Raw genomic sequence first — 25838 nt, 5'->3', positions numbered from 1 at the left:
GAGGGGGAGAAGGGGACGAAGGAGCAAAAGGAGGAGAAAAAAGACTGGGGGGAGGGGTGGAAGGAAGGGTGCAGGCAGGGGAGGGGTGTCAGAAGTTCTAGCTGATCGGATGGCCACCCCTCACGTTGCCCAGGCAGCAGGTCCAATAGTCCAGGTACTAGACTAAGAGGGCATCTGGGCTCCCTGCCCCCTTCCCCCACCATGGCCAATGCTCTGGGATCAAGTGGTAACACTTCTCTGAGCCTCAGTTTCCCCTTCAGCAAAAAGAGGTAAATAGAAGGGGATGATGATGGGCAGAGGATGAGTAAAGCTGGACAGGAGAACGGGGGCTCCTGCAGCAGCAAGCCCTGAGGCAGGGCTTCAAAGTTCAGCAGCAAGTACTTTCTGGCAGCCAGAGAAGGTGCTCAGGGCATGTCCTTTCCTGGAGGTCTCTGTGGGCAGGTCACCTCTTCGCTTCAGCCTAAGAGGCACTGGGCAGGGACTCTCCAGGAGTCGAGGAATTGGATGCCCCCATCAGCCTCCCTGTGTCCCTAGTCTCCACATTTGCCCTGTACTCCGCCCTTGGGGAAGGACGTGCCCTGTTCTTTCCACCCATGGTTGGGATGGGAGAAGCCAGGAAATAGGCAGCTCCTTCCTGGCCAGGGGAGACAGGGCCCAGGAACCGCTGCTTTCCAGGCTGGAGCAGGAGTCCCTCCCTCTCGCCCTCCCCTCCTATCCCTGGCAACCCCCACCCCTTCCCTCTGTCACTCTCTGGCTGGGTTTCATTTGCTCCTCACTCTGCGCTCAGCAGAGCCTCCAAAGGCAGAGAATGCTCTTGGGTGAGTGCTGAGGACGGGGGTGGGGAGGGGGCCTAGAGACGAGCATGGGTCCCTATCCTTTTCCTGCTATTGTCGATACCCAAAAGTTGTCTTTCAGAGACTACGGTAGCCAGTTGACTCTTGGTACCTTTTCTCATGTCCAGGGCTGGGCAGGGGAGTCCCGACTCTGGCTGGGAACAAAGGTGGGGCGGGGGTGGCAGGAATGGTTGGGGAGCTGGGGTCCACCCTGCAGGTCCCCCCTACAGGATGAGGTACACTGCACTTTGGGGCAGACGCGCGTCCAGGGAGCCTGTGTCAAAGGTTCCTTGCATCAGATCAGACCTTCGACTGCCTCTAAGGGGCTGCCTGGAGGCCCCAGGGCTGTTAGGAGAGGGGCTGAAGGGGGAGTTGTTACAGCCACAGAGAGAGAGAGAGGAGCAGAGGGAGACAGGCAGAAAGCAGGGGACTCCTACCCGAGGTCCAGCCACTGCGCCGCGGTCAACACCGATGCTGCCTCCCCTTATTCATGGTCTCCTCTCCACACAGGGGTCGCCTGGCCCTCTTTGAGGGAGACATCCACTATCCTTTAAGGGGCATTTTTGGGAACCCCTTCCATGGCAGCAAGGACTGGAGACAGTGGGCTGGGGCAGAGTTCCATCATGACTGGACTTGGGGGTCCTCCTCCAGTGCGGGGAGGGGGCAGTCCGGGAGATCTTGAATGCCAGCCAACCTTGAAGTGGGTTGGGGGCTCTGGAGAATGTGTGGAGGGACCCCCTGGCTGTGGTGGGAATCCTAATCCTACAGGGAGTGGGCAAGCCAGGGGTCTGAGTTCAACCTCCCTTGGGCTCTCTCTCCCTCCTGGACTCCCATTTTCTTTGCAGAGTTCTGGATTTATCTGTAATAGAAACGGCAACTTTACTATTTGAGGGGTGTGTGTGTGTGTGTGTGTGTGTATGCTTCGGGGAGGACCCTACTATCTGCCCCTATGACTTGTGGTAGGGAGAGAGAGAGAGAGAGAGAGATTCTGGGGTTGGCTACATGAACTCGTGTGTAAGTCAGATGCATTTAATTTTGTAAGGGGGGGGGGTCTGTGCACACACCTATCTCTGCGGAAATGTGTCTGATCTTTGGGAACGTATATCTCTTTGTGATGGTGTGTGCCGCTGTAGGCCTGTTGTTTTGTATTGTCTGTATATGCCACTGTAGGGGTCTGCGTGTCCTCACGTGTCTGTCTCTCTGGGTGTATACGATCTGAGGGGGGTCTTTGTTGATCCTGCCTGTGTGTGTACGTGCATGCTCATGCGTGGCCTCTGTGCCTGCCTTTGCCTCTTGGCCAGCATGGGTATCTGTCTGTCTCTGCATGGGTACCACCTCCATATGCGCACATATCAGCATGCGTAGAAGGTCTCATCACGGGGAGATCCGTGTAAGTGTGTGCCTTGGCATCTGTGCCTGTCACCATCTGTGTGGGTGCCTGTGGACCGCAGGGTGTGTGCCCCTGTGCTCTTCTGTGTGTATCTTTCCCAGTGATGGCAAAGCAGCAGGATGTGGTTTCCCCAGATCCTCTCCCTTGGGTGGCAGCCAGGATGATGTTATTTCATGAGACACCTGCTCTTTGCCCCTGCCCCAGCCTCAGGTGGACCCCTATAGGTGGCCTCTTCTCTGCTATTCCATTTGGTTTGCTCGTGTCTGACCAGAGCAATAACCCACCCTCTTGAGGCAGCGGTCCAATGAGCTGTGGGTCCCAGCTGTGGACCCCTAGCCAGGGGGATTGTTGGGGAGGGACTGCTCCGACATACTTAGCCAGGGTGGCTGTTCTGCTGCAAAATGCCATCCTAGAAGACCCGCCACACCTAACCCTTTCAGAGAATTTTAGGCCTGTCGGGCTGTATGGTGCCACCCTAGGGCAGGTCTGGGGGCTGCCATGTCTCCTTCCATTTGAATGTACCCACAAGCCAGGTGGTCACACGTGCGCATGTGTGTGCCATGACTCATGCATCATCCCAGCGGCCCTGGCGGCCAGGGTTCACTGTGAGTGTCAGAGGCAGATGGTGGGTGGCACAGAGCGCCCTGTGAAGGGTGATGGGAGGCGTTCCCGCAGCTACCCCAGAGGCCCCGACCTCAAATCAACGTGTGCCCTAGGCCTGGAGTGGGAGAGGAGTGTACCCAATTATGGGGGGCTGGAAGGCATTTCTGGGCGACTTTGTGCTGACTAGAAGGGGAGACTGGGTCACCAAGAGCCCCAGCACCCCCTCTTCAAATGGCCTCCACACCCAGCTCCTCATCTGGTCCTCAAACCCATTCCTGTCCTGCCCTTTCCTCTTCACCTGGCTGTAATTCCCACTTCACAGATGAGGAAACCGAGGCGCATTGCTAAGTGTCCAGCCCAAGGCCTCAGAGTTCAACATCTCTGGAGCTCCACTGCAGGCCTCTGGACTCCAGGTCTGGGAGGGTTGGGCTGCCACAGCCCTGAATTCCTCCCACAGGGAACCCACACCCTCTCCCTCTCTCTCTGGGGTACCCACACAGGGGTGAGGGTCTCCTGTGCATCTGAGAGGTCCCTCCTCCCTCCACACCCATTTCTGGCATCCCCATTATAGATAACTCATAAGATTAAAACATTGAGCTCCCAGCTCAAACCCCTCCTGAGGTTCCTGGAAGGTCAAAATCCCTAGCAGCCACTGCAGAGCTTTCTAGCGCTGCTCCCCCACCTGCACACCGGCACTCTACCTTGACCTTTGTGAACCAGCGCCACCGCTGAACTTTCAACTTCCCGATGCCTGCCAGTCCCTGGAATGCCCTTCCCCTAGTACATTTCACTCGTCCTGTTGTGAAACCTAATCGACTCTCCAGGCGACCTTCAGCTTACCGCCGCTCCTGCTCCTCCGGGATCCCAAAGCATTCTGTTCAGAACTCTCGGAGCACCTGCCAGAGGGTAGCCTCCGGAGGCTCTACCTGTTTGTCTCTCACCCGTGAGCTCTCACCTGTGAGCTCCTCTAGGAACCGAGGGCTACAGGTGATGGATGAATGACTCCTGTCCCTCCCGCCCTCGGGGAACATCCTTCCTGCGGTCTAACCTCTGTCGCTCCTGCTGCAGCGGGCGGGGGAGGCCGAGGGCCACGCCGGGCTCAGCGCGCGCCTGGCCGGAGCCGCGGCAGGTGGGCGCGGCCAGGTGAGCCCCGGGGGTGCCACTGCCCTGCCCGCGACCCCGGCCCGCGCCGGTGGCTGGCGCCTCTTCGCCCCGGTTACCGCTAGTGGCTGCTGTCGCTCAGTGGAGCCCAAGGAGACCGCGGCCAGAGCGTCCACCGCGCAAGATGGTGGCTCCCGTGGCTCCGTGAGTGTGTGCGGGCGGGGTGCCCGGGCCCGGCGGGGCGCCCCCTCCCGGAGCTTCCGGGCAGGGGGCGGGCGACGGGGCTGGGGGCCTTGCGGGGCGGGCCCGCGCGGGCGGGCGGAGGCCCGGTGCCTCCGGGGGACCCCTCCGAGGGCTCCTCCACCGCGCGCCCTCCAGAGGAAGTTCCCCAGCCCTCCGCGTCCCGGCCCCGGGAGGATGGGCCGGGCATGCAGGGAGCCCCAACCTCACTCGGGCTGCCAGGGGAGGGGGCGCCCCGCCTTACTTTGCCGGGAGCTTGGACTCCTCTTAGTGGGGTCCCCAAAGGAAGGGACCCAAGGAGCCTGAGGAGAAGGCTGGGACCACCATCTGGGACCAAAATAAACACCGTGTTTGAGGCTTTCGTGCCGGGTGGAATGGGGGTGGCAGACGAACGAACACACAATCGCCCCAGGGGCCCTTTAAGCTGTGCGGGCTCCCATCGAGCTGGCCAGGGTGTGGAGAGGTGGAGGGACCTGGGTCTGCCACAGGTACGCCCTCCTGGTCAGTCTTGGTCACACAGTCCCGTTTTATTTACAGCCGGCCCCACCTACCTGGTTCCTTCAAGTTGAGGTTGAGAATATCAATGGCTTTTGCCTATTTTTTTTTAGAGTGGCGCTGTCCAATGAAACTTTTGGGGATGATGTAAATGTTCTCTATCTGGGCTGTCCAATACAATAGCCATAGGCACATGTGGCTATTGAGAACTTGAAATGTGGCTAGTGCGACTGAGGAACTGAGTTATAAAATCTGTTTAATTCTGATTAAACAGCCACATGTGGCTAGTGGCTACCGCCGTATCGGACAGTGCAGTTTCAGAATCTCCGTCTTCCCGTGCATCCTCCCTACCTACTCTCTTGTTCTTTTATCAAAAACATCCTAGGTCTCATAGTCATTTTATCCCTCTGCAGAATGGGGCAGGATAGCCAGCTTCTAGGGACGTGGAAAGGATCTGACAAACTTCCAGAAGGATATCACCTTGGCCTGGCACCTCCTCCCCATTTTAAGATCCTTGGGGTGGTGGGCTGGCCAAGGTCACAGAATCATGGGATCTTGGGAGGAAAGGATGTCAAAGGCAGCTGGTGTAGCCACCCAATAGGTGCCCAAGGGCCCACTCCATCACTCTCTCTTCCTGAGAGCTCGTGCTTCCTTATGCATTCATTCCCCAAATTTTGTGGAGCACCTGATGGGTGCCAGGCACTGTTCCCTTCTCTAGGGTTCAGATGTGAACAAGTTAGTTAACTTTCCTGCCCTCAGGGAATGTGAGAAAGAGAGAGAGCCTAAGCGAGCCAAGCAATAGAACCAGAGGGGAAGTGGAATGGGTCAACTGTTGGGAGGGAGAGTGGGAACATTCTAGAAGGCAAAGCATGTGCAAAGGCCCTGGGGATGAGAACTTGGTACCCTGGAGGAGCCAAAAGAAGGCTGGTGTAGCTGGAAGGGGAGGGAGGCATAAGTGGCCGCCAGAGATGTCAGCAATGGCTGGGCATTTGGCAGACCTTGAAAGGGATTCTGGCAGTGGCCTCAGAGCGACAGGCAGTCATGGAAGGGTTTTAAGCAGTATGTTTTAAAAAGCCCCCTCTGGCTGCTGGGGGTCTGAATGGCTGAGGGAGGGTTTAGAGTAGAAACCCGGAGTGCCGTCAGGAAGTGACTGCTGTAGTCCAGGCAAGATGAAGGTGGCCTGGATGAGGATAGTGGCAGCAGCATGGAGAGGTAGATTATGGAGGTGGAATCAACAGGACCTGTGGATGGACCAGGTCCTGGATATGGGAGAGAGCGAAATTGGAGGCGCAGGTTTCTGGCCAGGGTACCTGTTTCCTGAGCTGGGCCGACTGGGCGAGGAGCGTATTTTATAGAGACAGTTCAGGGAGAGTTCTGTTTAGACAAGCCAGGAAGGCGGTTGGGTGGAGAGGTGTGGCGCCCAGAGGAGTGGCCCGGGCTGGGTGGTATATTTCACAGTGGCCAGCAGAGAGGGCTCTGAACTCTTTGAACCATTTGAGGTTGGGAAGAGAAGGAGGAGATGACATCAGAGGAGTGGCTGATGAGGGGAAGGAAAATCAGGGGATGATGTGGGGTCTTGGAATGTTCCAAGGAGGGGTGGCGAGCAGTACCAAATGTCACTGAGAGTCCAGGGGAAGAGGACCAACGAGTTTCACCCTCATCAGGCAACACAGAGCGCCTTTCCTTACACTGAGCAGGCTGCCCTGGAATTCCACTCATCTGCCCCTATTTTACCCACCCACTAAGTGCCAGATTCCGTGCAGGGTGCTGGGTATAATGTCAGGCAGATAAGACAGTCACTGCTCTCTCAGAGTTTAGAATCATCTAACCAACAGCCTCAGAAGCCGGGAGGTCTTTCATACCATCAAAATAAATCCTTTCATTCTTTTAAACAACCAGCTTCTTTGGAGAGGCATCTGCATGCCCAGCCCCGTACAGGGACTTAGAGATAGAAAAATGAACAAACGTGATCTTGGCCACGTGCAGGATGCAAGGAAGCGAGCACAGAGATGCATGGAGAATCCCTGCGTTCCCCACACTGTATCACAGAGACTCAGGCGGGGGAATTACGGGAAACTAGAGGACAGGTGCCAGTCCAGGTTGGGGGGATCAGTGTGGCAGAGGGGATGCCTGAGCTGCTCTCCAAGAAGGAATAGGAATTAGACAGGGAAAAGAGGAGGGATAGGGAATTCCAGGCCCAGAGGATGAAGGTGGGAGCAAAAGTAACAGCAGTGTGGGGGATGGTAATCCTGTGGAGTTGGCAAGCAGCCAGGAGTGGTAAGAGACTCGGGAGGGGTCCAGAGGCTTGGGGGGGCCTCGCTGGCTCCTGTGAAGTATGTAGACTTAGGCCACGGGACACCACTGAAGAGGTGGATGCAAAGGAGTGACATAGCTGGATCTGTGTGTGGCCTTGCTCTCTGGCTGCTGCATGAGGCATGAATTGGGGGGGTAATTCATAATCCAGGTGAGAAGGTGCAGGCCAGGGTCTCAGCGTGGGCTCTGGGAGTAGGAGGGCTTGGGTTCTAATTCTGCCTGAGCCACTTACTGCTTGTGAAACCTTGGGCAAGTCACTTAAAGTCCCCGAACCTCAGTTTCCTCCTCTCCCAAATGAGGGTAATACCACCCTCGGAGAGTTCTTGCAAGAGAAACCTTGGTCTCCCTGTGGAGTCACTGCCAAGTGCTTAGCACGGGGCCTGACTCCTCGGCTCACACTCTGTCGATGGTGGTTGCCCCTGTTGTTATCAGCAGGCACAAGAGCAGGGGACAGGTTTGAGAGAATTAGGAGACAGAGTTAGCAGGTTTTGGCCATCAGCTGGACATGGCCTTCTAGTCCTGAACTGCTCATCCTGACCTCATGCCTGGGGTGGTGGTAGAGTGAGGGAGGGGGAGGCAACCAGCTAGCTGCCTTCTGGGGCCCAGCCCCCACCTCTGGGCTACCCTTCCCAGGACCACACTGTCGGCGTGTGTGTGCATGCGTGTGAGTGTGCCCACGTGTGTGTTCAGGGAAGGGAGCTCCAGAGAAAACTAATCCCGTTGCTCGGTCCTGTGGCTGCGGGAGCTCAGCTGTGGGCTGACTTCCTTCTGATGAAGTAGATGCCTGTGGGCTGGAAGGACCAGTTACCCTTTGGGCAAGGAGTCAGGAGGTCTGGGTATTTAAGTCCTGGGTCAGCCACAAATTATTCACGACCCTGAGGACTACTGTCTATCGCCAGGACTCAATTCCACCCCTCTAAAATGGGGTTGCATAGACAGTGCCAGTCCTTCCAGCTCTGAGTTCTGACATACTTCAGCAGTCAAAGCAATCCATGCCTTCTTGTCCTGGATGGAGGGAGACCCTGGGAGGGGGCTGGGGCCCACATATCTCCCACTTTGGATAACACTCTGTGGCCCTTTGCATGACCCCACCCACTCCCAGTAGCCCTTCCCTATTGGGTCCAGGCCACCCCTCCACTGGGGAGTGCTCTGTGGGCAGCGTGAACCCACCATGGACCCCCTAACACCTCTCCCTTGTCTCTTTCATCTCCAGTCTCCCGTCGGCGGAGCAGGAATAAACTTTCCTGGCTAAGTTAGATGGATGGTCCCCATTAGCCTGGCGGGCTGCCCCCTCCTGCCTCCCTGCCAACTCCCCTTGTCAAGGAAGGTGCCTCTGTGTGTGAGGGAGGCTGGGGGGCACGAGCATTTGGGTGGGGGTTGGGGGTGCCCTGCCCCTCGAGCAGGAATGGTGCCCCCAGGGAAGAAACCAGCTGGAGAGGCTTCCAACTCCAACAAGAAGTGCAAGCGTTACTTTAACGAGCACTGGAAAGAGGAGTTTCCCTGGCTGGACTTTGACTACGAGCGGAAGCTGATGTTTTGCCTCGAGTGCCGCCAGGCCCTGGTGCGGAACAAGCACGGCAAAGCTGAGAACGCCTTCACCGTGGGCACCGACAACTTCCAGCGCCATGCCCTGCTGCGCCATGTGACCTCGGGGGCCCACCGCCAGGCTCTGGCCGTCAACCGGGGCCAGCCCACTTTTGAGGGCCAGGCTGAGGGAGGAGGGGCCTACCCAGGCCTGGCAAGCACCCCCACCTCCAGGGGCGTCAAGGTGGAGGTGGACCCGGCCAAAGTGGCTGTGCTGACCACGGTGTACTGCATGGCCAAGGAAGACGTGCCTGACGACCGCTGCTCTGCCCTGCTCGAGCTGCAGAGGTTCAACCTGTGCCAGGCGCTGCTGGGCACGGAGCATGGCGCTTACTACAGCCCCAGGAGGGTGAGGGACATGCAGGTGGGTGGCAGCCAGAGGTATGGGGGAGGGCATGAGGAGGGAGGACATCGAGCTGTCTGGGCACAGCGCCAGCATGCCAGGCCCCCGGGCAGCAGCCAGAGCACTTCATTCATACCTTCATGCATCACAACTTTACCCAGGGCGTAGTACTATATGCCAGGCCCTGGGCCAGCTGCTGGGGGCATGACAGCGCAGAGGCCAAGCCAGGCCCTGTCCTCGGGGGACCGGGTCACTCCCCTCACTACCTAGGCCAGACGTTGCAAACTGGTGGCCTGCGGGCTTGATTGCCTACAAATGTGTTTTGTTAGTTTTCACAGTGTTTTTGAAAAACTTAAATTAGTTTCTAAGTTAAAAATACTGAGCGATTATGTGTAAAAATGTGGATTTGTGACTTCCACTGAGGAGCCAGGTCCGGATGCTCTCGGGCATGAAGTGGTGGAGGTGGAGAGCAGGGCGGGGGCTTCTCCTTTCCCCTTGCTTTATCCCTGGCCCACTCAAGCTCAGGATCCTCCATGTGGCCCCGGGGGGCATGCAGGTTGCAGCTCTGTCCTGGGTACTAGCTGGGTGAGTCCCGGGGGCTAGTGTGGGTGGGGGAGGTGGAGCTCATCCTACGGAGATGAGAGACAGACAGAGCGCCCCACTGGGGCCCTGTATAACTGGTTGGGAGCTGAGAGTGAACTTGTCTCAGTTAATCCCTGAGCAGCGGAGCGGAGGGAGACCCCCAGGAATAAGGCAGGCTGGGGCGATGCTCTAGAAACACACACACACACACAAAATGCTAGAGAATCTTTATGGTTCATAAAGCACTTTTACATTTATAAGCACAATTTTTATAATTCACAACAATTTTTTGAGGAGATTGGGTGCAGGTATTAGCCTGATTTCAGGGCTGAGGAAACAGGCTCAGAGAGGTGAAATTACTTGCCCAAGGTCACACAGCCAGTAAGTAGCAAAGCTAGGATTAGTCCCTAAGTCTGTCTGACTCTAAGGCCTGTGCTCTTTCTATCACCCCTTCCTGCCTGCTGCCCCTTCTCAGGACAAGCCTAACTCTGTTCTAACTTTGTCCCCCTTCCCTTTCTCTCTCTGGCTGTCCCAGGTGGCTATTGCCAGTGTCTTGCACACAGAGGCCTGCCAGCGCCTGAAGGCATCCTCCTATGTGGGGCTGGTGTTGGACGAGACCAGGGACTGGCCTGAGTCCCACAGTCTGGCCTTGTTTGCCACTTCGGTGTCCCCCTGCGATGGCCAGCCTGCCACCACCTTCCTGGGCAGTGTGGAGCTACAGGAGGGCGAGGCCACCGCTGGCCAACTCCTAGACATCCTGCAGGCTTTTGGCGTGTCTGCACCCAAGTTGGCCTGGCTCAGCTCCAGCCTCCCCAGTGACCTCCTGGGGAGTGTGGGCCGGCAGCTCCGGGCTGCCTGCCCACTGCTCACTGAGCTACACTGCCTCCCTGGCCGGACAGATCCCAAGCCCCCTGCCTACCTCGGTGAATATGAAAGTGTCCTGGATGCCCTATTCCGCCTCCACGGTGGCCCCAGTTCCCACATGGTCCCTGAGCTCCGGGCGGCACTGGACCTTGCAGCAGTTGACTTGGCAGGACCACGGCCAGTGCCCTGGGCCTCCCTGCTGCCTGTCGTGGAAGCCGTGGCTGAGGCTTGGCCTTGCCTGGTGCGCGCCCTGGAGGCCTCTGCTCCCGCCTCGCCTACAGCTAGGGCACTGGCCCTGGCCCTGCGCCAGTTCACCTTCGTGGCCTTTACCCACCTGCTCCTGGACGCTCTGCCCTCCCTGCAGAAGCTCGCCCTTGTCCTGCAGCCAGAGGAGCCGGACTTGGCCTTGCTGCAGCCCCTGGTGATGGCGGCTGCAGCCGCCCTCCAAGCGCAGCGCAGCTCGGGTGGGGCGCGCCTCCAAGGCTTCCTGCAGGAACTGGCGCCCTCTGGCCCCGACTTGGGCGGTGGGCGCTGCACCTACCGAGGCGTGGAGCTGATCGGCTACTCCGAGGCTGCGGTCCGGGACTTGGAGCGGCTGCGCGGGGCCTTCCTGGACTCCATGCGGAGGGGGCTGCGGGACTCGTACCCCGGGCCCTCGCTGGACGTCGTGGCCGCCTTCGCGGCGATCTTCGACCCGCGCCGCTACCCGCAGGCGCAGGCGGAGCTGGGCGCGCACGGCGAGGGGGCGCTGCGGGTGCTACTGCGCGCCTTCGCCCCGGCCGTGGTGCGCCAGCGGGCGCTGGGCGACTTCGCGCTCTTCAAGCGCGTGGTGGGCAGCTTCGGGCGGCTCGGCCCGCGGGCGCTGTGCGCCAGGCTGGCGTGCGCGCGCTCCGAGCTGCATGAGCTCTTCCCCGACTTCGCCGCCCTCGCCGCCCTAGCCCTGGCGCTGCCCGTGGGCGCCGGCCTCCTGGACAAGGTCGGCCGCAGCCGGGAGCTGCGGGGGTGGGGGCAGGGCGAGGCCGGGGAAGGCCGGGGCGGCCCCGCGGTCAAGATCGCCGTGGATGGGCCCCCGCTGCACGAATTTGACTTTGCGCTGGCCGCCGAGTTCTTAGAGAGTGGGTGGGGGGAGGGGCTCCTGGGGTCGCAGCTCACAAGAGGGCGGCCTCCTCCTCTCGGTCCAGCCAGCCTGGGGCCCTGGGCACTCTCAGGGCCAAGCTGAACCTGACTGAGCTGCGCTCAAAAAGACCCGCTAACTGTGGCCTCCCGCCCACCATCCCGGTGCTTCTTCCGCTCCACGCTGAGTACCAGCCCAGCCCCGCAGGCTGTGGAGGAGGGGCTGGGGCGACGGGAGCCTGCGCGAGTGGGCAGAGATGCTAGGGTCTGGGACACCCTAAATATCACTCCTGTCCTTTACAGACTTTGGTGAGGAGCAGCTCACCCTTTCCCTCTGGACTTTGCCCAAGTTTTTGCCCTAGAAAATTTGGGGGGTCTTGGTTGGAGGGAGGAAGACTGGGTTGAGGGGTTGAGGGAAAGGAGAGTGGGTCCTTGACTCTTTCTCAGCCACTCTCCTGGCAGCATCTCTTCTCCAGATGTGACTGGAGAGAAGAGCACTGTCCTTGTTTTTGACACACAGCATAGCACCCTCTCTGTTTACAAGCTAGCAGTTCAAAGGGGGTAGTGGTTTTCTCCCTCTCCTCCCCACCAATAGGCTGCCTGAGGCTTTTCTGTATATAACCATGTATATAGACACATAAATCTACAAATGTGAAATAAATCTATCTATCTTCATAATGTTAACACGCAAATCTAAAAGGACTTCTTTTAGTTTTGCAATGACAGGGTCCAAAAAAGTCCCAAATGGACTGGATTTATTTCTAATATTTTTCTTCCTTGAAGTCTGGTTGTTCCCCAGGTGCCTAGCCCTCCCCTGCCCTCACTTCAGACTTTTAAGACCAAAGACTGGAAAACCAAAATGCTGAGCCATGACTGTGAGCACCGGCCTCAGGCCTGACCCCGAGATGTCCGAGGGCTTTCTGCCCTCCTGGGGGAAGCATTTGGGACCTCTCCAGAGCTGGGCAACATATCCCTTCAGATTCCAGTGGGTTTCCCGTCCCTTCTGTCAGCCCTTGCTGTGAATGGTGTGGGAGTCTGGAGTAGGGGTCGTTAGTGAGAGGGGAGGAGGCAGCAGGCCTTTCCCCAGAGCTCCTGGGTTTGGGTTTAATTTGCAATAAAGTGGAAACCCAGTGCATCATGCAGTCTCCATGGTGGTGTGTGTGTGTCAGGAGCCTACCCTGACTCCTCCGGCTCCTCTCTTGGCTGGACACCCCTCGGGGGTTCGTTTGGGCCATTCTGCCTCTGTAGGGGCCGAGGGTCACCCTTCTGGGCTGAGAACCCTGCGCTGTGGACTTCCTGCTTCTGCCTCCCCAGTTGTGGAGAGGAGAGGCACTGAAACGGGCTGTGATTGCCCCAGCTGGGCCAGTGCTCCTTTGTGAAGCTGGCGACGGGAGTTTCTTCCCTGGCTCCACAGCCAAGAAGCCCATCAGCCTCTTGTTCTGCTGCAGAGGTAGGAGAGAGCCCTGTGGCTCCCCATGTCAGACCCTGCCCTTCTTCCTCCCGCAGCTGGCCCAGCCTCCAGCGCCCCCAGCCCCCTGCTGGCCTCCTTGCCCTTGCCCGCCAGGCCTCTGCAGCCCACGCTGGACTTCAAGCACTTGCTCGCCTTCCACTTCAATGGCGCCACCCCGCTCAGTCTCTTCCCCAACTTCAGCACGGTACGGGCTGGGCTGGCTGGTGGGTGGGGGCATGCAGCCAAGCTTGGGGATGGGCAGGGAAGGTGGGCTCAGAGGGACCGGCTCTTAGGCACTGGGTCTAACCAGAAGCTCATTCTCCAACATCCACTAGTGACTTGATGTTCCCAAAATAGAGGTCCCTGGGCCCAGCTCTCTGGGCTAAGAAAGGACGATGTTGTCACCTCCACCCCGGATGACAACTACAGGGCCTGTAGGCTCTAAACTATGGGTTCCACTTGAGTTTTCGCATAGGGACTTCTATGGATGGTCCGTGTATGTCTGTGTGCAACTAAGGGGTGCCTTCCTGTTTTGGTTTGTGTCTCTATAGGTCTTTGTGTGTTATTTGTGGATGTGAATTTGTGTGTTGGTGTCCAGTGTGTATGTGTTTGTAAACAACTCTTCATGTCTGGGTATGTAATAAATGTGTGTGTGCCTCTGCATTTGAGAGGTTTTTTTGTCTTTGTCTCGATTATGTACGTGTTTGGCATGTGCCTGACCTCTAGGTGTGTGTCTTGTGTGGGTTGGGTGATAGTGAGCTGTCTGTGCTTGTGTGCCGTTTGAGTGCCGATGTGTGAGAGTGCATCTTTCTCCCCGTCTCTGTGATGGGTAACTGCCTGTAAGCGTATGTCCTCTGTGTCTGTAGACTAGCCTCTGTCATCTATGTGTGTATGTGTGTGACCCACAAGCAGTGAGCATGAATTTTACTTCACTACATGAACTAGAAGGAATAACCCGCCTTTTTAAATTTTGAAAAATCAAATGTAATCGTTGATGAGCCCCACCCCATCCTGACGAGATGGTGGGAAATTCTGCTTCACTCGCCCTTAGGCGCCCTCCCTTCCACCCTCCGGGTTGCACAGAGGTCCGCAGGAGCCTGAGACATTTGAGGAGGGTTGTCAGGTCTTTGGTTCCCACTGTCACTTGCTGACATGCCCACTGTTCAGTCAAGCTCCCATGGCCCCTCAAGAGTGAGGGGAGTCACCGTTGTCCCCATCGCTGGGGACCTGGGGGCCATCCTCTGATGTCCTGTCCCCTGCCTGTCCTACCAGCCCTGCGTGCTGTGAGGGTTAAGACCGCCTTCTGTTCTCAGGGAGGTTTCTGAAGCCATGCTTTTCTCTCAAAGCCTCTGTTCTCTTCCCTCAGGAAGGTGTGGAAAGTTCCTCTTGACAAGCAAGCCCAGACAACTTCTGCTTTGGGCCCAACAACCCAGGCCCCTGAGAAAGGGGACATAAAGGCTTGGTTTGATAGAAGAAAAAAATTGTTTAAAATAAGGAAAAGAAAAAACCACACAAATTAATATTCCAAAGAAATGATCCTACTACTCAGGGAACCCTCTGGCCTCCACCTGCTGTCGCCTGCCCCTCCTGCAGCCCCCCCGCCTCCTCCCCCCACCATGGTCTTACTCTCCCTCTCAGGCCCTGTGACAGTGGCAGAGCTCATAAGATCAGCGCAAGGCTGGATTATGGGAGAGGAAATTCCAACAGAGGGACTCTTTGTCCCTCCTCTGCCTCTCCCTGCCCCCAACTCTCTGTCCCAAGAGTTGTGATTCTTGTGAATGAGAAAAAAAAAAAAAAAACAGAGACTGGAGGAGCAGCAGGAGATGCCCAGGTGACCACCAGGACGTGGTTCTATTTCTCAGGATCACGGAGGTCACCCTGGCCACCCACCTCCAAGCAGAAGCCCAGGCTGACAGATAAAATCAGGCAGGGGAGAGGCTGTTTCCTTCTCTGTGTCTGACATCCACAAGGATGGGAAAGCTCTTCCTAGGGACGGACCACCGCCCTCCTCGACAATCTGCAGTAGTTTCTGGCATTTTGTACTGCCGCCCCTTCCAAGCTCACCCCAGTCATTGTGCCCTCCCACTCCCTTCACAGATGGACCCGGTCCAGAAAGCTGTCATCAGCCACACGTTTGGGGTCCCCTCCCCTCTGAAGAAGAAGCTCTTCATTTCCTGTAACATCTGTCACCTGAGGTTCAACTCAGCGGTGAGAGGGAGCAGTGGGAATGGGCTGGGGAGGGGGCTGGGCAGGAAGAGAGCTGGAGACTGGGCTTCTGGGAGGAATGGGGTGGCAGAGGGACTGTGGTCCGGATTTCCAGTCCCTGGTTGCAAGAAGAGGTGCTCCTGGTCCTTTACCCAGCCCCTCCTCCCCTCTCTCCAGATTCCTCTGCCCCTTCCCTCTCTAGTCCCCCTGGGACTCCATTTCCCTCCCCTATGCCTCTCTCGTGTGTTCTGGATCCTTCTGCAAGAGAGAAGACTGCCCTTTGCCACCCTGTATGCCAGGGGCCACCCCATCAGCTCCTGGTTTGGACCTGAGTTTGTTAAAGCACCCGAGAGTTCACAGAATATGTTCATGCCCATCATCTTAATTGGTTCTGATGATACATCTGTGAGGTGGATAGAGGCACTATTATCATCCCCACTTGTCAGAGGAGGAAACTGAGCCTCAGAGAGGTTAAGTGACTTGCCTGAGGCCATACAGGTGGTAAGTAGCAGAGCTGGGATTTGAACCCAGGCCTGGCTCCTGCCCCTAGATAGCAGAGGAGCCTCAGTCTGGCCTCCCAGGGAAGGCGAACCTTCTGTCCAGGCAACTCTAGGGATTGGGGAGATGCTCTCTCAGACCTCCTCTGATGAAAGGGCCCGGGGGGGCCACGGGGGCCTGTCTGTCCGATGTTTGGGAGCAACAAGCAGGGACCCCTGGTTGAAGGAGGGAGGACACTGACAGGCCACACTTGAGAGTCCCCTCCAGGCTTTCAGGTTCCATGAGTCATGCAAGAGATGCACAAGGAGGCTTCCCTCTGAGGGAGGGATGTGTCCTCATGCCAGGCCCCTGGCACAGTGCCTGGCAAACAGCAAGTGCTCGGGAACTCTGTTGAAAAAAATGAGCAAGGGGATGAATGTTCTGGGGTACACATACCCCAAAGTGTGAGACTACTCTGTGTCCTCCATGTGTGCATTTATAAGCTTAGCAACTAACACTCCTTGAGCACCTACTGTGTGCACTAGGCCCTTATCATTCAGGCTCTCACTTATTCTCACAATCCTGTGAGCTTCCCACCACCCTCCAGCATTATCATCGCAAAGTCTACCAGCGAGGAAACTGAGGCTCAGAGAGGTGAGGTGACTTGCCCACAGATGCACAGCTAATAAGTGGCTGAGTCAGGATTTGAAGCCAGAGGCTGCTTGCCTGGGATGTGTTCTGTAAACCTTAGGGCCACACACATACTGTGATGATGATAGCAATGACAAGGATTCCTCCCTTGTGTGGCCCCAGCCCTGACTCCCTCTGACCTGCCCCCTGCCCAGCGCCAGCTCATGGATGGGATGTGTGGACTCAGCAAATGAATGGTGACCCCGTGCCCTCCCCTCCACAGAACCAGGCTGAAGCACATTATAAAGGCCACAAACACGCCAGAAAACTCAAGGCTGTTGAAGCCGCCAAGAGCAAGCAGAGGCCGCAAACCCTGTCCCAGGAGGGGACGCTGGTGTCCCCAACCCCGACTCCAGGCAGCGACGCCCCGGGAGAGCCACAGAGCAAAGGTCAGTCCTGAACTCTTCTCCCCCTCCCCACTCCAAATCTGATTTCTGATGAGGGGTTGAGCGATTTCTGCTCATTACTGGTTCTGCTTGGGTGGAGTTCTCCTACATACAGAAAAAGGCGCCCAATGTTCAGCACGATGAATTTTCCGTCTGAACGTACGGGGATCAAGAAACTTGCCACAAGAGACCCGCAGCCTACCTCGGGTCCCCCCTGGTCACTACCTTGTTGTGTTAGCTCCCCAGGGGTGCTGTGACGAATGACCTCCAACTGGGTGGCTGAAAACAACAGAAAGTTATTTTCTCACAGTTCTGGGAATTAGAAGTTTGAGATCAAGGTGTCAACAGGGTCGGTCCCTCGGTGGGGACTCAGAGGGCCAGTCCGCCCAGCCCTACTCTGACTTCGGGTGGTGGCTGGCCATGCTGGCTGTTCCTTAGCTTGTAGATGCATTGCTCCAGGCTCTGCTTCCATCCTCCTATCTCGTTCTCCTGTGTGGGTCTCTGTGTCTTCACGTGGTCCTCCTTGAAGGACACCAGTCACTGGAACAGGGCCTACCCCAACCCAGTGTGACTTCATCTTAAATAATTACATCTGCAAAGGTCCTATTTCCAAATAAGGTCACAGTCTGAGGTTCCAGATGGACATGAATTTTGGGGTGACACTATTCAACCACCTACACCCCTCCCCCAGGGTATCTACGGTCTTGACTTTTCTCAGAATAGATCAGTTTCATCTGGTTTTGGTGAACCATGTAATATGTAGGTTTTTGTGTCTGGCTTTTGTTCATCTTTCATGAACGTTCATCTTTCATGAACATTCATCAGCATTCACGCTAAGATTCTTCCGTGTTGTTGCATCTAGCTGTGGTCTGCCCTTTTTCGTTGCCTTGCAGTGTTCCATTGCATGACCATACAACAATTTTTTAAAAATCTATTCTCCTGTTGATGAATATTTGAATAGTTTGCAGTTTTATGCTATTGTGAATAGTGCTCTATGAACATTCTAGTACAGTTTCTGGTGATTTCCACTTATTTAACAGTTAGCTAATAACTGTAGAATAGCAGGGCTATGAGGGCTTTCTGAGACCACTCTGTCCAACTTTATGGTTTCAGATGGGGAGACTGAGGCCCAAAGAGGCCCAAGTCTGCTCAGTAAGTTGGTGGGAGAGTGGGGTAACAAATTCAGTGCTGGTCATCCCTACACTAGGGACCTTTCCACATGGCCAGGCCACCCTCAATATGTCAGTGCTTAAAATCATGGTCTCAAGAATCATCTCGGGGCCGGCCCTGTGGCCGAGTAGTAAAGTTTGCGAGCTCCGCCTTCGGCAGCCCAGGCTTTCGCTGGTTCGGATCCTGGGCACGGACATGGCACTACTCATCAGGCCACATTGAGGCAGCGTCCCATGTGCCACAACGAGAAGGACCCACAACTAAAAAAAATATACAGCTATGTACAGGGAGGATTGGGGTTTCGAAAAGCAGGGGAAAAAAAAGAAAAGAAGATTGGCGACAGTTGTTAGCCCAGGTGCCAATCTTAAAAAAAAATTTTTTTTAATTAAAAAAAAAGAATCATCTCAGGCCTCATCATTGCAGACCTGAAGCCTTCTATCTCCCCCACAGTTCCTGCAGCCCCTTCTCCTGGCCCCCAACTCCAGCCACCACTGACTCCAGACCCTGCGCCCAGGGAGCCAGCCCACTCAGACCTCTTGGATGCTGCCTCCTCTTCCTCTTCTTCCTCCTGCCCACCCTGCTCCCCAGAGCCTGGGAGAGAGGCACCAGGGCCTGAGCCACCTTCGGCTGCTGTGGACAGCGGTGCGAGGGGGGAAGGCAGGAGCGAGAGGGGGCGCCTCTACTGCCCCACGTGTAAGGTGACAGTGAACTCCGCCTCCCAGTTGCAGGCTCACAACACAGGTGCGTGTGTGCCCCACCGGCTGGAGTCCGGGGCAGGGGGGCAGGGAGGCTGCCCTCCCCAGGTCTGGGCAGGCTGGGTTTCTGGGCACTTTGCTCAACGGCTTGGTGACAGAGGCGTTATACTCAGCTGTTATTGGGCATTTTGAGTCCTCCTGCTAACACCTGAGGAGGGAGAATTGGGAAGAGAAGTCTGAGGCCGCAAGAACTGAAGATCACTCCCGGGAAGACGGTAGCCACCTCCTCCATCTGTCCTTAGGTCAGACCCAGAAGGAAGAGGTCTGTTGAGAGCAAAAGGGAAGCCACCCAGTTACCCTGCAAGAAGGCCTTCCTTGGGGGAGGTTGGCATGGAATGAGAGAAGCTTGGAGGACCTTTCAGAGATAAGACAGAGAAATGTCCTGGGGCTGGAGGGGAGTCTATGTGCTGACCAGCCTTGAGGCTAAAGGGGCAACCAAACTGACGCAGTCTGGAGGGGTCTCCATGGCCCTTGCAGCCCCTCTTAGGTGCTGACAGGCTGTCTTCTTTCCTTCCTCCAGGAGCCAAGCACCGGTGGATGGTGGAAGGTCAGCGAGGGGCTCCCCGAAGAGGCCGGGGCCGCCCAGTGCCCCGAGGAGGAGCCGGACACAAGGCCAAGAGAGTGACAGGGGGCCGGGGAGGCCAGCAGGGGTCCAGTCCCCCTTTTCACTGTGCACTCTGTCAGCTTCAGGTCAATTCAGAGACCCAACTCAAGCAGGTGGGGGAAGCGCGGATGGAGCGGGGTGGAGCAGGGTGAGGGGGTGGGACCAGTGCCAAGTAGGGAGGGAACCTGAGGACAGAAGGTGGATAGAGCAGAGTCGGGGGTGGAGAGGAGCGAGGGTAGTGGGACAGTGGGCCCCTGGAAGGCAAAGGCCAGTTCTTGCCTCCCCTTCCCAGGGCCACTCCAGGGTGACACCCAGTAAATGTGCCTTCGATGTGTGAATTGTAGGTAGAGGAAGGGTGAGCTAGCCCAGGATGATAGGGTAGTTTGAGGGTCCTCAGGCTTCCTCACCTTGTTCCCAGTCTGTCTTTCTGTCCATTAGCACCTGAGCAGCAGGAGGCACAAAGATCGCCTGGCCGGGAAGCCCCCCAAGCCCTCCAGCCAGCACAGCAAGCTGCAGAAGCACGCAGCGCTGGCTGTGAGTATCCTCAAGGTATCTGTCTCCAGGCAACAGAGCTGGGACCCGGGTCAAGAGCGGAGAGGGTGGGCTGGAAGGGAGGGCCAGCTGGGGGGCTGAGGGGTGGGGCAGGAAGGAAGCCACCCCGCTGAGGCTGCCTGGGCAGGGAAAGAGCTGGGGTTAAGTCTTTGGCTGTCTTGGCATCTGCCCAGAGGAATTTCCGGGGAGGTGGGCTGGGGTACTAATCTCAGGGCCCAGAGCAAGGGTGGGCGTGTGTCTCCTGGAGACCATCTCTACCCCACCCCAGAGCCCCTCCCTTCGCCCATCCTTAGAGTCTCCTCCTCTGGGCAGGAAGACAGGTGGCGGAGCAAGCCCTCTGGAATGAATGTTTGGGGGTGGGAAAGGAGGATTTAGGTTTGGAACCCTAAAAGGCACGTTTTTCCTGCAGCAAAAAGCCCAAGGATGGAGCCCAGGGAGGGGGCAGGATTTTCCTGAGGTCAGAGACTGTGTCCACTCCTCTCTCTCTTCTTTGCAGTCTAAACTGGCCTTGCAGAAACAACTGACCAAGACACTGGCAGCCCGCTTCCTGCCCAGCCCGATCCCCACCACAGCCACAGCCATCTGTGCCCTGCCAGGGCCCCTGGCCCTCCGGCCTGCCCCTACAGCAGCCACCACCCTCTTCCCGGCTCCGATCCTGGGCCCAGCTCTGTTTCGTACCCCAACAGGAGCTGTCCGCCCTGCCACAGGACCCATCGTCTTTGCCCCGTATTAGCCCCTGGGGGAGGCGAGGGCTGATGTCCCAGCATTCGCCCTCCCCTTCCAACTCTCTGCGAGATGCCTCGGTTTCCTACATCCCACTAGGGACCCCCTTTTACAGCCTAGGGGTTCTGCCCGATCCAGGAGGAGCCGGCTAGTTTTAAGGGCAGCTGTCCTTCACAGAGTCTGGAGATTGAACGAATCCCCTCCCCACCCGCAACCTAAGGACCATCCATCCCCACCCTCCTTTCCCTGGCCTTCCAGGGCTTGTCTTGGCCTCCCCTGTCCTTCCCAGCCTGGCTTAGGGGGAGCAAACTGAGAAATCCCCAAGATCTATGCAAAACCCTAGCCCCAGCCCCACGGTGCTCTCATTTCCCCTACTCAAGACCTATACTCACATAGCAGAGGCCCTAGGACTCTAAACTCCTTCTAGCCTGGGTACAAGGCTGTGACCTCTACTCTCATGCCCCAGGAAGGAGGCCCTCCCCATTCACTGGCTTCTCTGGAGAATCACGGGAGATGAGGGACAGGTCTCAAGCTGGAGTGGATGCAAGGCTATCTGGACAGAGATGGTGGAGGCGTGATGGAAGTCTGTGGAGGAGAAAGGGGGCAATGCTAAGGTGGGGCCAAAAGCTTTGGGGGCTTCATCTGCTCTGACAGGATGGGGCTAGGATAGGAGCAGGTGAGGGGGATGTTCTGGCTGGGCCGAGTTTTAATAGAGGAAGTGATGAATCCCACAAAAGGACTCGCCTCTTAGCCTTTCACTGATTCTGCCTGAACCCCAGCTCTTCGGAGGGGGGGACTGGGTCTCCCTCAGACTATGGACCCAGCTAACACCGGATCGCCCGCCCCCGAGGGCTCCCAAAGAGCTGTCCCCTCCAGCTCCTCACCCCAAACTGGTCCCTAGCACTCAAGGGGTTTCCTTCCTCCAACCTCCACCCCAAGCCCCCTCACTGTGAAGCTAAGCGGTGGGAATCAGTCTGATACACTCTCAAGACCCATTTTCGTGCCGTCAAAGTTAATGCCACAACCCCCATCCTGCCCAGCACTGCCCCCCAAACCCCACAATATGGGACTTTGCCAGTATCCACCTGTATCATCTTTTTTCTTTTTTTTTAGGTATTTCCAATGGGAAAGCAAGAAAAGGGTGGGGGAGGGAAACTTTTTGATAACGGTTGTGGTTTTATTGTATCCAATGCATCAATAAACGAACTTTAAGCGCGAGTCTGTACGAGCCCTAACTTGCCTCGCCCAGCCCTGGCCGCCTGTCCCTGCTCACCGCCCGTCTCGGGGAGAAGGCACAGGTACTGGAGCTTGCCTGGCTATAGTGTCTCACCTGTGCCAGGTGTGCATGGTGGCAGAAGCACGAAGTGGGCACAGGAAGTTGTGGGTCATAAGCTCACTTTGCAGCGTGTTGCGAGTGTCACCACCCTTCTGAGCCCCGACAGATCTGTCAGCTCCTGAGAAGCTGCTACTGGTTTGCCTTGTTCTGTTGAGGCATCTGAGGTAAGAAGGAAGGGCCAGAGGAGCACCTTGTCCAGCCTTCACCATGGCAGCAGGCTCATTTAAAACAGGTAATTTATAAATACAAGTCCAGCTATTAGCTGAAAACAACCATAGGAAGGGGTGGAGACCGGCCCCCCTGGGTGTGATGTGCCCCACTGGGCACTGAGCAGCCACTCTGGCAACAAGAGCAGATAGTGCGCTCCTGCCCCCTGGTGGCTGGTGGAGAGCAGTGTCCCAGCCTCCGGGACGGGTAGGCATAGCACCTTGAAGAGGGAGAAGCGAAGGGTACAGTCATAGCCAGCCGGAGGCCATGGGCATTATAAACTCACAGGGCTAGAGAGGATCTAGAAGGTCATCTAAGCAACACCCGTCACCTCACAGATGAGAAAACTGAAGCCGGGAGAGGGGAAAGGCCTTGCTGAGTCACAAAGCCAGTGGGTGACTCAGCCCAGTCATTCACTTCCACCTCACCCAATGAGGCCCATCTGCTCCCTGAGCAGAAAGAGGAAGCAAAACAATGGGGCAAGAGGTAACACAGAAAATTACACTTCCCGAGAGGCTGGCTTCTTCCAGCCAAGGTAAGGACAGCAGAAATGTCAGGGCGCTGGATGAGGGGCACCCCTAACACTAGCATGCACACACGTGTACACGTGTGCACACGTACACACACATACACAATACCTGAATGCCCTTTAGTCTAGGCCAGTGCCGTGTGTGTGTGTGTGTGTGTGTGTGTGTCATTGGCAGGAAGCCCAGAGGCGTGGGACCCCTGTGATTGGAACCAGACCCTACACTGGGCACTTCTGCATGGTAGTTCTGCTTCCTGTCCAGGACAGGTAGAAGGGACACTGACCCACAACTGCCTCAGGTCACAGCAAGGCAGACAGGATAAGAACTGAGGGTGGGGGGTAGGGGTTGGGGGCACTAACCTAGATTATGTGCACTTCTCAGAGTTGGGAGGGAGCAAAAGTAGCCTGATCCTGGGACAGCTCAGCTGCCTGTCCTAGTGGGGGGCTCCCCTGCTGCTTGGGAAGGGCAGCTTGCCTAACCCCCCTTTCCCCTCAACCCATCTTCCAGAGCCCCAGCAGCTGGAATGGGGGTGGGAAGGTGAAGAAGGGATGGCAGCCATTCAGCCATCCAAGGAGCCGCTGCCCTTGTTCTTGCGGCTGAGGGGGAAGGCGGACTTGCTCTGGGGCTGGGTCATCTTGCTGGCCAGATAGACGAAGGGTTCCAGCAGGGAGCGGCGGTCAGCCACCGACACCTCCCACAGCTTCACCTTCTCTGACTTGGCCCAATGCTGAGCCACATCTGGGTCTACACGTCGCTGCTCCTGCAGGTCACACTTGTTGCCAAGGACCACGATGGTGACCTAGGGAAGAGGGACAGAGCAGAGGCCTGTGGATGGACCATGGACCTCTAGAATGGGTGTGAGGGCTGGTGACCACCTAGGAATCCTAGGAGAAGGAAAGTCTCAACGGCTGATGTCTCATCTCTTCCTATATTAAAAATCACAGACTAGGGGGAGGGAGATGGTTGCTCTTTTCTCTTTTTCTGTCCAAATTTTGGCCTCTATCTGGCCCTCCCTCCAGGAGTTTTATTATAAGCCCTATATTACCCATGCTTATTCATTACTAGTAGTCAGTTTCTAGCTAAACAACTGGTGAGGAAGCACTCCCAGAATGCCTGTGGCTTAAAGGGAGATTTGAGAACAGCAGGGCCTTCATAGCTAAGAGAACAGAATCATGATAAAGAAAGTAGGGCTCATGCCTCAGGTCAAGGAGCTCTTAAACTGAAGAGCAACCTCTTTGGTTGAGCTGCCTCAACATGTGGCCACCTCTGGGGGTGAAGACACCTTTCAGTGCCTTTCAATCCCCCTTTAGCTCCTAACCCATGTCCTGGCAAATGAATGAAAAACAGAGCCTAGCCAAGCCACCACAAGGCAGCCCAGGGCCCAGGCTCTCTCACCACTGGGGATCCCATACACACCTCCTTCTTGTCCTTGGATTTGTCGATTTCCTTCTTGAGCAGCTCCACGCGCTGAAAGGACTCTCGGCTGTCCGTGCTGTAGACCAGGACGTAGCCATCAGTGCAGGAAAAGCAGTGCCGGGGCAGCTCGGCCCCATCTCGGAGCCCCCGGGTGTCATAGAAACGCACCTGCTCCCGCACCCCCCGGTCAGTCTCAATGGAGCCCACATAGATATCCTCTTGCGTCTCAATCATCTCAGAACCTGGGATAAAATGAGGAGAAAACTCGTTTGTAGGGAGGAGGGAGATGGGAAACCTGAATGAATGAGTATATCCTGACAACCTGACCAGATAGGGAGAGAGAGAAATGTGGGGGGCTGAGGAGAGGGAGCCAGAGACTGAGTGGCAGGACTGGAATGATTTGAGGGAACAGATATTAATGTCATGCTCATACCATCCTAAGCAAAAGTGTGACTTGGGAGCTTTTCCTCCCTATCTAGGATACGGGGTTCCCTTCCTTCAGATGTCTTCAGTGTTGTAGGGTTGAGGGTCAAGATGTAGATGTGACTCTTTGGGATGTAATAACCACTGGGAACAGCTAAAAGCTTTTGTGTGCTGTGATCAAATCCTACTCCTCATTCTTCAAATTCTTCCACCATTTCCCCGCCCCCAACAACACTCACCCACTACATGGTTCCCATACAGAAGCTGCTCCAGGATTGAAGTTTTGCCCACAGATGCCTGGCCACACACGACCACCTTGCAGCTCTTCCCCATGCTTAGCCTTCAACCTTGAAGAACAGAAGCACACTGGGTGAGGTGGGGTCAAAGAGGGCAGACCTCCCATAACTGAGAGCCCAAGTTCTGAACCGAATTCGCAGCCTCGGGGATTCAGCACTGTCCCCTACTCTAGTCAGGATGTATTGAAGTCATTTGTCTGTGTCCACTACTGGACAGGAAGCTGTATCTTATTGATCTTTGTCATTCTCAGTATCTGGCCAGGAAGTGACACGGAGCAGGTGCTCAATATATGTTGCCATAAAGGAGGAAGAGGATTGCTAGTTTAAAGGAACCACTGGCCAGTCCTTCTCTGTGCAAAGGATGCGGAGGACCAGTTGCTGAAGGGAGCTCTGGCTCAGCTTCCTCTCTTTAACGACGACTCCATGGAGAAATAAGCAGGAATACTACTTTGTGTGGATCTGTCTTAAGCCACTCTTCCTGGGGAGAATGAGCAAATAAGGAGGATATTTTGCTTTCCTGTATGACTTACCTAGGCAACAATCAATTACCTCTAATTCCCAGTCAAGTCCATGGCTAAGAACAACAGACAAGAAAGGAATGAAGGAATCTAAAGAAAAAAGGCTTCGGAAAGGAGATAATTTTTTGCTACCCTTCGACTGACCCAGATGAGAAGGCTCAGACACAGAAACTCCTTCTCCGAAGCGGCCCCAGAGATCTCCCCGAAAACATCCCAAATACAGGCTTCCCAGAAGGAGCCCCAGACGAAGAATTCCCCGGAGAGCAGAGATAGAGAGAACACACCCACAAGGGTCTCAAACAGAAACCTCTCCAGAGGAAACTCCTGAGTCAGACCCTCCTCCCCCCCCGCAAGGGGCCCCATGTACGTAGGGAGCCCTGCAATTAAGGGATACCCCAAGGGAGCCTCCAGTGGGGACTCCGCCGCAGATTTCCCCACGACGGGACCCCCAAGAGGGAATCACAAGCGACAGAAACCTGCCACCTAAAGCGGCCCAGACGCAGTGGCCGATCCCAGCCTGCCAGCTCCGTACCTCCCGGGGCCCTTGCAGCACCCCAGCCGGGCCCCTCCAGGAGCGCGGGGACCACGGGCGGGGCAAGGCGGTCGCAAGGGCTCCGTCCTTCCGTGTCGAGCCAGGCTCCG

At 56.5% G+C, this 25838-nt stretch overlaps 3 protein-coding genes across 4 annotated transcripts in view; 2 read left to right on the top strand and 1 right to left on the bottom strand.

Moving 5' to 3' along the window:
- Window positions 1-21499, top strand: part of ZNF385C (zinc finger protein 385C) — a 34571-nt gene extending 13072 nt beyond the window's left edge. Inside the window, exons 3-9 of the mRNA XM_046676205.1 lie at window positions 12968-13116; window positions 15009-15119; window positions 16507-16672; window positions 18290-18580; window positions 19115-19311; window positions 19637-19747; window positions 20247-21499. Coding sequence (XP_046532161.1) covers window positions 12968-13116; window positions 15009-15119; window positions 16507-16672; window positions 18290-18580; window positions 19115-19311; window positions 19637-19747; window positions 20247-20483 — 1262 coding nt within the window. The 3' untranslated portion in view covers window positions 20484-21499. The remainder of the gene's footprint in view (window positions 1-12967; window positions 13117-15008; window positions 15120-16506; window positions 16673-18289; window positions 18581-19114; window positions 19312-19636; window positions 19748-20246) is intronic.
- C11H17orf113 (chromosome 11 C17orf113 homolog) lies at window positions 3673-12958 on the top strand. 2 transcript variants are annotated; one of them, XM_046676203.1, is made up of 3 exons: window positions 3673-4131; window positions 8189-8923; window positions 10020-12958. In XM_046676203.1, exons 2-3 carry the CDS (start codon window positions 8237-8239, stop codon window positions 11565-11567), a joined length of 2235 nt encoding a protein of 744 aa, XP_046532159.1. In that variant the 5' UTR covers window positions 3673-4131; window positions 8189-8236; the 3' UTR covers window positions 11568-12958. The 2 variants fall into 2 exon arrangements, with proteins under 2 accessions (XP_046532159.1, XP_046532158.1); XM_046676202.1 differs by having other exon boundaries at window positions 3673-4655.
- A 130-nt stretch (window positions 21500-21629) lies between the features above and the next one.
- NKIRAS2 (NFKB inhibitor interacting Ras like 2) lies at window positions 21630-25838 on the bottom strand. The gene is made up of 4 exons (XM_046676204.1): window positions 25729-25838; window positions 24622-24729; window positions 23960-24201; window positions 21630-23342 (listed from the first exon to the last, which is right to left on the bottom strand). The coding sequence occupies exons 2-4, from the start codon at window positions 24713-24715 to the stop codon at window positions 23103-23105; spliced, it is 576 nt and encodes a 191-aa protein (XP_046532160.1). The 5' UTR covers window positions 24716-24729; window positions 25729-25838; the 3' UTR covers window positions 21630-23102.

Source organism: Equus quagga, chromosome 11 (assembly GCF_021613505.1).
Source record: "Equus quagga isolate Etosha38 chromosome 11, UCLA_HA_Equagga_1.0, whole genome shotgun sequence".
NCBI classification, from domain to species: Eukaryota; Metazoa; Chordata; class Mammalia; order Perissodactyla; family Equidae; genus Equus; species Equus quagga.
Note: the sequence above shows the minus strand (reverse complement) of the source record. Positions and strands in the feature narration are given on the sequence as shown.

What these genes read in the sequence shown, in the direction of transcription:
- NKIRAS2 (XM_046676204.1), bottom strand. Translation starts at nt 24,715, where the DNA reads ATGGGGAAGAGCTGCAAGGTGGTCGTGTGTGGCCAGGCATCTGTGGGC. An exon ending in GTATGGGAACCATGTAGTGG is followed by an intron (nt 24,202 to 24,621) that starts GTGAGTGTTGTT and finishes ATTTTATCCCAG; the next exon opens with GTTCTGAGATGATTGAGACG. An exon ending in AATCCAAGGACAAGAAGGAG is followed by an intron (nt 23,343 to 23,959) that starts GTGTGTATGGGA and finishes CCTCTTCCCTAG; the next exon opens with GTCACCATCGTGGTCCTTGG.
- C11H17orf113 (XM_046676203.1), top strand. Translation starts at nt 8,237, where the DNA reads ATGGTCCCCATTAGCCTGGCGGGCTGCCCCCTCCTGCCTCCCTGCCAA. An exon ending in GGAGGGTGAGGGACATGCAG is followed by an intron (nt 8,924 to 10,019) that starts GTGGGTGGCAGC and finishes TGGCTGTCCCAG; the next exon opens with GTGGCTATTGCCAGTGTCTT.